We start from the raw sequence: 12630 nt of genomic DNA on the forward strand, positions 1-12630 counted from the left end.
TTATTCAGTCTGACAGAGAAAATCTCGCTCCTCTTCAAGTGCCTTTATTTCTTGGGCCATGACCTTCAGCTTTTCTTTTTCCTCCAAGGAGGTAGACTCACCAAATTGTCCTTTAAAACAAAGTAAGATCATCACCAGCAGTGATGCCGGTAACGCGTTACTTAGTAACGCGTTACTCTAATTTTACCACTTTTTTTAGTAACGAGTAATCTAACGCGTTAATATTTCCAAACCAGTAATCAGATTAAAGTTACTTATCCAAGTCACTGTGCGTTACTATTTTTGAAATTTTCCGCAGTAAAATATATATTTTCTTGTATATTTCTTCTTGCGTCTCGGGAAGTAAAGTCAGATGTGCGACAAGTCACGTTTTCAGCACGAGGACAATTCAGGTCACGTGTAAGCGACACAAACGTAAACACCGTACAATGGAGAGAGAAGAGAGATGCAGCTACAAAAACACTACGTCAAATTAGTGTTTGGAGTCGCAGCACGGCGCAGACAGTGAAACTAAGAGCAAGTCCCACCCGGTGGTGAGAAGCAGTGAGCAGGAGGTCATCCAATACCCAAACAACAAAAGCTGGACTTCAGTGCAAACCAGTAAGTGTGGGAGAGTTGAAAAACGAAAGTAACAAAGCGATTTTCTCCAAGCCTGATAACATCTGCATCTCACTATGACAGCATATTAGCACATAACCTCTGAAAGAGTTGACAAATATCGCGTTATTTACTCACCGATTTCCACGTGTAGATCCAGAACTGTGTTTTCAACCATGATAAGTACATTCCAAAAGCGGTCTTTTTTTCTTTTTTCGCGTTGTGTTTCTCGTTTCATGTGTTACAATACTGATAAATCTACAAGGTATATAACATCCTGAAGACTTCTCAGTTTTTCAAAATAAAAGTAAGTCGAGTTTATAGAGTAAATAGATCCTGTCGGGTCAAAAGTAACACTTGTTAGTTTTGTCCCGCTGCTAATACTGTGTATAATATGGTAAAAAAATTATATTATTCTAATTTGATTTAATTTTATTTTCATAGTGTTCAAACTATTGAATTATTTTTTTAGTCTCAGCAATTTAAGTTTGTACTGTTGGTTGCTTTTGAAACATTTGATAAAACTGAAATTTAAAATAAAAATGTAATTTAATTATTTTTTACAAAGATAAATGACAAAATAAGTTTGCAGTTACATGTTAAAGTACGGAAGCCGAGAGAGGACATGCACTATTATTTTTTTTCTTGCTTGTTTTCTCGTGATCACGACTTAATTTCTCGTGATCTCGAGATAACAAAAGTTGTTTTCTCGTGATCACGACTTAAATTTCTCGTGATCTCGAGATAACAAAAGTTGTTTTCTCGTGATCACGACTTAAATTTCTCGTGATCTCGAGATAACAAAAGTTGTTTTCTCGTGATCACGACTTAAATTTCTCGTGATCTCGAGATAACAAAAGTTTGTTTTCTAGTGATCACAACCTAATTTTCTCGTGATCTCGAGATTATAAGTTGATAACAACCATTCAGAACGTGTTTGTTGTTTGGAAGGCGACCAAAGCGAAATCAACATGGATGAACAAATTCGTTACTATTTTGATCAGGGACTCACTCAAGCTGAAATTGCTTTGTGTCTGTCAGTGATTGACAATTTTCACATTAGTGTTCGACATTTGAGAAGGAGGCTGTCAAGTTTACATCTTTATCGTCGAAGACAATATAGCGACCCTGAACGTGTTGTCAGGTTCATTGCCAGGCAACTTGAGGGACCGGGACGTCTGCATGGTTACAGAATGATGTTTGAAAGATGCCGTTTAAATGGTTTGCGGCTTACCAGAGAAATGGTGAGCGATATACAGTTAAGTCTGGATCCATTAGGTGTGGAGGAAAGAAGAGGTAGAAGGTTGCGGAGGCGACATTACCGAGTACCTGGCCCTAACTATCTGTGGCATTTGGATTCATATGACAAGATAAAGCCTTATGGCATAGGAATTAATGGCTGCATTGATGGTTTCTCAAGGCACATCATATGGATGCAAGCCTACTTCACCAATAACAACCCAAGAGTAATTGCTGGGTATTATATCCGTGCCGTTGCTGAAAGAGTCGGTTGTCCTCAAATAATCAGGTCAGATTTTGGTACAGAAAATGTACACGTTAACAGGCTTCAGCAGTTTCTCCGTGAAGATTCGACGGGAAGTGTTCATGGACCTTGTGTCTTTCAAGGAACAAGCCAGGCGAACCAAAGAATAGAAAGTTGGTGGGGTATATACAGACGGCAAAATGCAGAATATTGGATGGACATGTTCAAAGAGCTGCAATCAACTGGGGATTTCACTGGCGATGCAACTGACAAAGGCCTTGTACAGTTTTGTTTTCTCTCATTAATTCAGGTAACTGCACATTGTTTAACTTGCTTATTTCCCTTACGAAGATTAACCATGGTTAAACACACAAAAAAACATGGTTACTGTAGTAAACCCGGGGTAGCCACAATCAATACACCAAAAAACCATGGTTACTACACTTTTACAACAATAAAACCATGGTTAATTTACGTAAGGGCTATTACAATTTATATAACTTATAAAACAACTTATCATAGCACACGCCTATGTTGTTGGTATTAAATTGTATTAGACAAGAGAGTAATTTATAGCTTATTATTCGAAAAGTAAAAACTTCTAGCCTATTCGTATTTAACAAATTAACAAATTGCGACTTAAATACCGTTTTGAATTTTAAAATTACTGTAATTAAATGTATAGACAAACCGCCTCAATAAACTTAATCGAAGATTATCAAGAGGGTGGGGCTTCCTTGTTACCAAATATGGTTTAAATGGATTAAAAGATATTTTAGCCTTCGTCCTCCCACTAAAATAATAAGGTAAACCAAATAAAATGAGAAAATATTAATTTACCCTGCAACACGCCCTTTAAGTCAGTAAGGCCGTCCCAATTCGAAGGATCAAATTAAAGATCAAATTTACTATACATATTATTATTGACGCATACTACATGTAAGGGATAATGTAGAGGCAGCCGGTAGTTAATGGGAAATAAGCCCCGACAGTGTGATCAGGGCTGCGTTTCCCGACAACGTTCTCTCCTAGCGCGCTATGAAGACTCTTAAGTTAAACCTTAACTACAGGTTTACCTTTTCTAGGCGTGTTTCCCGAACTGTACCTTAGCGGGTTTCTTTAGGTATACTTTCTTATACGACGTTACCAGGTGCTGTCCATGGCGATGGTGCTGAATAGGTTGATATCGATTGCTCGACATTCAATTGTTCACTTTATGTAATAGGTACTTCGCTGCATTATGAGAGAGCGGTGTTATTTATTAAAGAAACATTTCAGAAATAGTTCAAGTTGCATTTATTAGGAATATCTGGTAAAAATATTTCAAATTGCAAACAACTAAATATAAACCTTGTATATTTTATTTTATATCGAACCCATGCAAAACCCGCAACTTCATGTCCAAACGTATAATGCATAAACTGCTCCAATGCATCCATTATTCCTTCACTTTAAAGGATAATTTCCCAATAAATGCGTTGCACAGGGGAATAAGGTGGGTCGTGCAAGTCACCTGGCTTGGCATTACACTTAAAATATATAAAAACAAATTGTTGTTCATTAGTTCACGCGTTTATGTGCTTGGACAGTGGATGCGCAACAGCGCGTTTACAATGCGGATAATGCTTAATGGACGCATTTCTGGAGCCGCGCCTGTCTGTTTACCTTAAATATAACATAAAATATGTGATATATAAATATATATTATGATTGCTTTAGATTTTAGCTTTGATTAGTTTTAATGTTGAAATTTGTTGACCGTATACAAGCAATAATCAAGTGGAGTTTCTTTTGAATGTTTATAAAGAATATGGCATGCAGCTGCCTAACATTAAAAACTTCGATGCAAAGTCGACCTAACATCAATAATAATATTTAGGAAAATCAACAATTATGATTTTGTGATGAATGTGCTCCCGTGGCATGCGATTTTACTTGATTTGTTTTATTGCAGCTAAAATAGTCGGTAAACTAAAGATTTAACGGATTTGAAATGCACTAAGTGGGATTCGCTGTGTGGCTGCTACCTGCCATGGTTTCGCCAACTCCTTCACCCAAAATGTTTTTTTAATGGTTTCTTTAGCCTGTAATAATAGTTTGAAGCTGATGTTCCTTTGGAAAAATATTAAAAATCTAACAACCATCAGTGTAATAATGTCTAATTATGTGAATGTTTTATTCTTTAAATAAAAAATGCCTAATTTAACACGGAGTGTACTTCAACTTTTTTTTAACAGATATTTAGTTATATAGACTGCAATATACACAAGCTTTTATCACAGTCATGGCCCCTAGCGGAGTCAAGTGGGATAAGGTATAGCTAAGAGGGCTCCAGACCAACCTTCCGAACGAACGACTTACAGAAGTGATACGTAACTAAGAACGTTTCGGGAAACACGTATTAACGATAAGGTACAGCTTAAGGTACAACTTAAGAACGACGTAGAGCTAAGAAGGTTTCGGGGAACGCAGCCCAGGGCCCGGTGTTGTGTCGAACTCAGTTCCCCCTATGTTTCCCTTTAGTGTAGTGCTTTTATAGCGTTTTCATCACGTTACATTTAGAAAGATTAAAGATTTGAATTGGTTATACTAAAAAGGCATAATATCATGTATTTTATAATACAATTTATTAAATATTTCATACATTTGACAGTTTTCTATTAGGGTATTTCTTTTAAAATATAGCCTGTCTTTTCTCTTTTTTTCCTTTACTGGTTGTTTTAAAAATGTAATGTTTGCATACATAATTAAATAAATATATATACATATAATATGATTCATACTGTAAAAATAATTGACTTACCATTAAGAACAATACAGATACATTACAGAAATGCACACATATACATCTCAGTAGCCATTAAAACTTTAAATATATAAATAATAAAACCTATAACGTGATAAAAACGCCATAAAAACACTACACTGAAGGGAAAAATAGGGGGAACATAGGGGGAACAGACTTCGACACAACACCGGTTCCCCGATAACGCTCACTCTTAGCACACTAAGAAGGCTCAAAAAGATATATCTTAGCAAAGTTGTTTGTGTTCCTAAGTGTGTTCCCCGAAGAGTCTCTTAGGAAGCTTCTTAACACGCTGCCTCTAAGTACGACGTAACAATGTCGCTGTCCCGAGTGAAGATGCTGAATTATTTGTGATCGATCGCTCAGGGATCGATTCTCCACTTCACGCGAAGGTGCATTACGGCGTTAAGAAAGACAACATGCTCTATACAAATGGAACATTACTCAAATTATTCCAGTAACATTTATTTTTACATAGTTTAAGTTATCCGTCAAATATAGACTATTAATTAAATTATAAAATTGTCAGTAATACGGGTAGACGAACCGGGTATTCCTCGCTAATCATCCACGTTAAACATGGGTTTAACGACTTAAAAAAAATATTTAATACCCTTTTATACTAATGGTAATGTACTACGATCAGAATTGATTGTCAAGCAGCTGCAGTTACTTCTGTTTAATGCGGTATTGCTGGCCATTGTTTAATGTTTTCAATAAAAAGCAATATCTACAATGAACAGAGAGAGAGAGAGAGAGAGAGAGAGAGAGAGAGAGAGAGAGAGAGAGAGAGAGAGAGAGAGAGAGAGAGAGAATTAGATACAGAATTATGGTCTGAGAAGATCCAGCAGCTCCATAATGGGTTGTCTTGGGAGGCAATTTTTTTTATTTAGCCACGTCAGGCAAAATGTCATAAGTGTTGCCGAATAATAAAATTGTCAAACGGTTACACGGCCGGTGTCGAAGTCTGTTCCCCTTGTGTTTCCCTTTAGTTTAGTCTTTTTATCGCGTTTTTATCACATTATATGTTTATTCATTTTATACATTGAAAGTTTTAATGGCTACTGAGATGTATATGTGTGCATTTATGTAATGTATCTTGACTGTTCTTGATTGTAAGTCAGTTATTTTTACAGTATGAATCATATTATATGTATTATATATATTTATTATGTTTGGAAACATAACAGTTTTAAAACAAACAGTAGAGAAAAAAGAAAAGAAAATGACAGGCTATATGTTAAAAGACATAACTGTCAAATATGAAATATTTAATAAATTGTGTAATAGAATACATGATATTATTGCTTTTTAGTATAACCAATTGAAATCTTTGATCTTTCTAAATAAATTATAAATATAACGTGATGAAAACGCTATAAACATAGAGGGAACAGACTTCAATGAGGAACAAACACCGGTGCCGTCTTTGATTCATTAGTTCTGATACCAAATAAAGTCAACTGCATAAATAGTCCTGTTTCCATTGCAAAATATTTTATTATAAGTCTTAAAAATGTCCATAACATAAAATCATTGTCAGCTAGTTTGACTAGTTTGACTGCGCTGCACTGATTTCTAAAGACTGCGGCGATAGCGTTTTGCGCTCAAACAACGCTAAGAGAGAACTTACGAATGGTCCAGACCAACCTTACGAAAGTGTGACTTACAGAAGATATACTTAGCGTACGAACGTTTTGGGAACCGTGCCATAGAGTTAAGAGAGAGGTTAAGGAATAGGTTAAGAACTACTTAGCGATAAGAACGTTTTGGGGAACCGGGCCCAGATTTGTTTGAACCACAGAAATCTGTTTAGAATTCTCTTAATGAACTAATGCAACAAGGACGAAGCATGCAAACCGCGCTGTTGGTTTATTCAGAATAGGAACATAATAAAAAACATGCAACAATGATGCACACAGAAAATGAACAAGAAGGAAAGGCATACTTTTCCAAAATAATTTAACAAGATTTTAGAATATATTTTAAACAAAATATGTTGGCCTATTTTGATATTTTAAAATGTATGGCAATCCGATGCAAAAATGTGTCCATAGGTTCAGGAAACGATTTTCTAGTTCGTCATCTGTTCAAAAAATATAAAACAAATATAGCAAAATTGTTTCGCGGTGTTTAACGCATATGTAAATGTTACAAAACGTGCTTATGAAATGAAAGTAAAAAAAAGAATTCAATGATTAAAAGGACGTTAAAGGAACTACATTTTAAAGCCTCGATGTAGCCTACAATAAGGGACATGCGACATTTAAGAGTGATGGGTATTTTAAAAATTCATATAAATTATTCCCATGCATCGATTTTAATGTTAAACATCTGTAAATCCAAATTAATCCATATGGAATATATTCAGACAGTTTATGATACGATCTTTGAATTTTAAAGTCGAAAAATCTATTTTTTTACACCGCCGTGCAGGAGGCATGGCAAACTGAAACAAAACGTTTAAGAGTAAAAAATATATTTAAATGGGTAACACTTTACAATAATAGTTAACTACATTAGTTAACATTAACTATATGAACTGCACTTATACAGCATTTATTAATCTTTGTTAATGTTAATTTCAACAATTACTAATACTTTATTAAAATCTTGTTAACGTTAGTTAATGCACTGTGAATGCGAATTTAATTTTTTTAACATGGACAAAACCTTTATTTCTATTAACTAACATTAACAAAGATGAATAAATGCTGTAACAAATGTATTCCACTAATACAGTGGACTAAGGTCCACTAATAATCGCCTTAACTCGAGTGATATCAATAAAGTTTGCTACCCAGTAGAATTTAGAAATATTAAAAACTTAAGCAATCAACAACAAAGATGTTTTTTTTTGACCACTGCCATTGTAATCAGAGAATTTGGCCTTTGATAATTTAATATTTATATGCTAATGAATTAAATTAGGGGCGTTTACAAGGCGGAGTTCTAAGAGCATTCGGCTGCGCACAATTTTAAGATCATTTGTGATTTATAAACTGCACATCTGGAAAAGAGGCGTACACATGTTTTTTGTGCGCACACTCCTTTTCTCTGAATCACACGTACGATCATTTCAGAAATGGTCTTAGATGAAATGTAGGATAGTTCCTACGTCGCACTTTTATAAATGAGGCCCCTGGTCTAAAGTCTAAAGTCAATGGCGCAATATGTTTTTTTGTTATTTAAAGAGCGCATTAGTAATATGCGCCTATAAACGGGAGGACAACGCGGATTTGCTAATCACACACGTGGATACGCAGCAGCACTAAAGCTTTTAAATATTAAAAATTAAAGCATTAAAATGTAAAAGATTATTATTGAGTACATAAATTATTGGACATAAATGAGGACCGATTATGAGACGTTAGAAGGCACAAAGAGCTGCTTCACCTGCAGCCTGGTAAGTAAATAAATGCTTTGCTTTAAACAAATGCATATGTTTTTAAATGTTTTTTTTAAATGGTACCTCACGGATTTATTGTATATGATGACTCTGTACCTGTGGATATGATGAGATGAGAAACATTTTTAAGTAATGCTTAAAAAAACTGACGCTGTCCAAGTGCTGAAACGCGCAGAGAGCCGTTTGTAAATTCTTTATCTCCTGTTTGTTACAAATAAAGTATTTTTAGAGTATAAACCTTTTCTTCCATACTTGTATATTATTTTTTGATGATATTGGATTGCCATACATTTAAAACAATCAAAAGCCTGCTTTTTTACTTCTATGACTAAAAGAAAACGGGTTTTAAAGGTTTTAATAAAAAATAACATTTTCAATACAAGTGAAAAACAACACAATTATTTATTACAATTATTATCTTCTTCTTCCGCTTAGTTTTTGGGCTCTTGCGCGACGCAAGTGTCTTTCGCTAGTTTCCACCCACATTTTCACGTTTAGCGCCGCGTTGTTTAAATAGCAAATGCATTTGCGCTCCCTTCCATGGGCGTTCTGGTCTGAAAACGAGGTGTGTTCAGGCGCATTGTTGGCGCGTTGCTATTTTGAGGCAACTAAAATAGACTACGCCATTGACCAACAAAAACCTGTGTAACCTACAGGTACCCCATAAAAGGTGGTAAATGACCAGGCACAAGGCAGTGGTGAAGTTTTAACTCAACAACATTTTTATTCAAACAAATAGAGACAATAGGATGTAACGCAAATCTCCAATGCAGATACCCACAAAGAAATCAAAAGAAATAAAACAAAATAAAACAGAGCGACCCCCGGATGGCCACAGGTTACCTATTCGTGTGAAGATAATGTGTTAGACAAATGTGCTCGCACTGCAATCCACTTACAGCAAATCACACTGCAGACCTAAAGAAAAAGACATAAGAGTGACCAAACCACCACACCATCATCCACCAGTGAAGGCAACCCCGCAGCCACCGATGGGTCAAAATGAAATCTACAAAAGGAAACAAAAACCAATATTAGCAACAGTGGGTACTGCAAATGAAGTACATAAACACTTTAAATAAACTAGAAATCATTCGGTTTGTTCTCTGATTGTGACCTTAGTTCTTATATGGTCAACCTAAAGAAACAACACTTTAAAAGGAAAATTAAATATCAAATAAACGGTAACCGTGCATCCCTGCAAGGGAAAACACAATCCATTACTAAATAAATAAATAAAACAGAGAAGCCCAGATTTACATTCAACCTTCATATCAATAGTCATAAAACAATTAAAACTTTATAAACCCTTTAAAAATAATAAAATAAACAATACCTCTACCATCCTTTATCTTGTTTTAGTGATATTCAGGCAACCAGCAAGTCCTTAATACTAAAAACAACAAACAAAATATAGATAAAAAATACAATAAAATACATGTGGTTCATTTTAATCAAACAATAAAATCACTACCTGCCAAACGATGCCTCATATGTTTGACACTAATATCACTAGTGTTTGATATACAACTGCAGACAAACGATCTTTACTCCTGCTGGTCTATTGCCATTACGCAATACATCGCGCTGTGTTTTCTATTTAATCACCACACAAAGGGTACGAGAGACAGAAAAGCATTATTTAAAATAACTCGATGACTGATAATTTCCCATATAATATCAATGCCATACCTTAGCTTTGTCGTAGCTACCTTTCATGGATTAGCGGAAGGACCAAAGGAGGAAGTGAAAGAACGAATCATACCACTTCCTTTTATAGCACTAAGGCTGATGGGATTTGTAGTTCCCAAAACACACCCGTTACACCTGGTATACACAATAACAATTTCAACACAAGTGAAAAACAACACAATTATTTAACATTAATCTTAAACTGGGGATCTTCTTCCTCCGCTTAGTTTTTCAGTTTACAAAGTTCGTCATCTAAATAGGGATTAGACATAGCGCCAGCGCAACTTGATTTTAAAGGGGATGAGAGCTGAGACTCTCATTGGTTTACTGCACGTTATGCCCAAAATACTCCCATTACAATAGGACCAACCCTTTTCGACCATGCGCTCAGCGCACAAACCATTTTTCCCATCGTTAAATTAGCAAAAGTGCATTCGGACACGCCCATTTACACGTTGCGCTGTGCGCTTTAGACAATGCGCTTAGATCGTTAAAATAGGGTCCCATATGTGCTGAACAGCGTGTATGTTTGAAAACAATGATCACCTGAGCGGTGACTTCACAAAATTATAATTTACAACAAAACAACATCAATAATATAAGAGCTTAAACCTCTATGACATTTTATTAACAAAAATTTAATTTGTGAAAATTCTTATAAATTTTTATTCTGTGAAAAAGCAGAAAACAATCAAAATATTCAGGTGCAAAGGATTATGGGTATTCCTCACATAACTAACTAGTAATTTTGTACATTAAAAAGTTAAATGAACTAAACTTTTTGAGCATTGGTCAAAAAAAAATAAATATTAAGTGATATTTACTTCATTGTTTATGTAAAGACAAAAGATTAAGAGTGTACATTTTACAATATATGAATCAATACATAGTCATATATGGTCCATCCATATGGCTATATAATGTTAAATATAATGAATGTCATGCAAAAATTTGATTTTGACTATTGTTAATCATCCTCTCTAAACCTACGCATGAGCTTGCTTAACTCATAAAAAATACTTTGTTTCAATAAACATACATGCAATAATGTAATACAGTTTTGTTTGTATATCATTGTATTTTAATATATGAATCAATATATAGCAATAGGTTGTCCATCCATATATTTCTATATATTTTCAAATATGTGAGGAAGTTTCTGATACATTGAAATATATTTTTGAATGCATTGCAATAAATTCTAGTATATTGCGATATATTTTTTGCTTCGTAAGGCGCATGTACCAGTGAGAGTTTTGTTTACTTACAAATTTCCAGATTAACAATTTTCAATATAAAAATGTATGATATTTACAAATTGTTGGTCAAAGTATCAAAGTATGTTTGTATCATTGTACTGTATTGTACTAGGTTACTCTATTTATCCCTAATGTGCTTTGTTTTTAGGATGAACTGGACACTGTGGTAAACATGTGGAACAACCACCGAATTCGACGTAGCAATGGCCGTGACTTGCAACATGGGAAACCCTTCCTCATGTACAACTTACCAGAACTGTATCTATCAAAAGATTACTTGAATCCTATAGATCCTGAAAAATTGGATGTGATCATCAATGAAAATGTCTGCCTGTGGAAATCAGACATACCCTGTGACCGTGACTTGTATGACCTCTGTGTTCTTGTTATGGAGGAGAATAATTTACAACCAAGTGCAACAGCTCCAGAGGCATTGAGACTCTATAAAAATATTCGCCCTCTGATTAGAGAACTTTTAGGTATATAGATGATGCTTATATGGCATAATCATGAAAAGTGTATGTGTATAAAATGTAGTCATTCTTATGTCATGTATATAATGTTTTCATTAGCTGTATTTCATTAAAAGAAACATTTTATTTTGATATGTAATTAAAGCAATAGCAAAGTAATTTCAACAAAAGGCAAATTAAAGAGTTTTAATAAAAGCAACTGAAAGATCCATACACAGCACAGATTGTAGTTTACAAAAATATGAATCAGTTAAAGCAAATTGAACAATTGTTGTGCAAATGTATTGCTTCGATAACATATGATTTACCTGAAGTACACACAAACATTCCTGGAAAACCCTTTGAAAACAGGATTTATATGTTTAAACATTAAAATGTTACTTGCATGTGTGCAAACATATGAGTTGAGTCAAATAAAACAATTCAAGTGCAACTGTTCTGCTTCAAAAACAGATTATTACAGATACCCATATACTGTAAATGGAAAAGACTGATCGGAAAATACAAACATAGGCCTACTATTTCAGTCAAAATAAAATGACTCCTATTAGAAATAAAAACAATATAAATGTTTAAACATAAAAACTACTTTCAGTGTAGGATGCTTTACTACATAAACAAATAATCAGTTGCTGCAAATAAAGCTTCATTAGCTTTATAAAACTTCATTGGCAAATACAAATTCAATGGCTTAATAACGCTTAACACTATGTAAACATTATACTGAGAAATAGTACAACACCCTTACGACCCTGTGCAATATCTGAGAAAAAGACCAATCATGAAAAGTGTATGTGTATAAAATGTAGTCATTCTTATGTCATGTAATGTTTTCATTAGCTGTATTTCATTAAAAGAAACGTTTCATTTTTATATGTTATTAAAGCAATAGCAAAGTAATTTCAACAAAG

At 34.3% G+C, this 12630-nt stretch overlaps 1 protein-coding gene and 1 long non-coding RNA gene across 2 annotated transcripts in view; both read right to left on the reverse strand.

Moving 5' to 3' along the window:
• The window catches only part of LOC129456076 (uncharacterized), a 20467-nt gene continuing 7837 nt past the window's right edge, over positions 1-12630 (reverse strand). The window contains exon 3 of the mRNA XM_073876466.1: positions 1-110. Coding sequence (XP_073732567.1) covers positions 1-110 — 110 coding nt within the window. The remainder of the gene's footprint in view (positions 111-12630) is intronic.
• On the reverse strand, positions 8995-10138 carry LOC129428043 (uncharacterized). The gene is made up of 4 exons (XR_008638827.2): positions 9988-10138; positions 9770-9891; positions 9632-9688; positions 8995-9304 (listed from the first exon to the last, which is right to left on the reverse strand). It is a non-coding gene; the product is annotated as an uncharacterized lncRNA (long non-coding RNA).

Source organism: Misgurnus anguillicaudatus, chromosome 14 (genome assembly GCF_027580225.2).
Source record: "Misgurnus anguillicaudatus chromosome 14, ASM2758022v2, whole genome shotgun sequence".
In the NCBI taxonomy this organism is placed as follows: domain Eukaryota; kingdom Metazoa; phylum Chordata; class Actinopteri; order Cypriniformes; family Cobitidae; genus Misgurnus; species Misgurnus anguillicaudatus.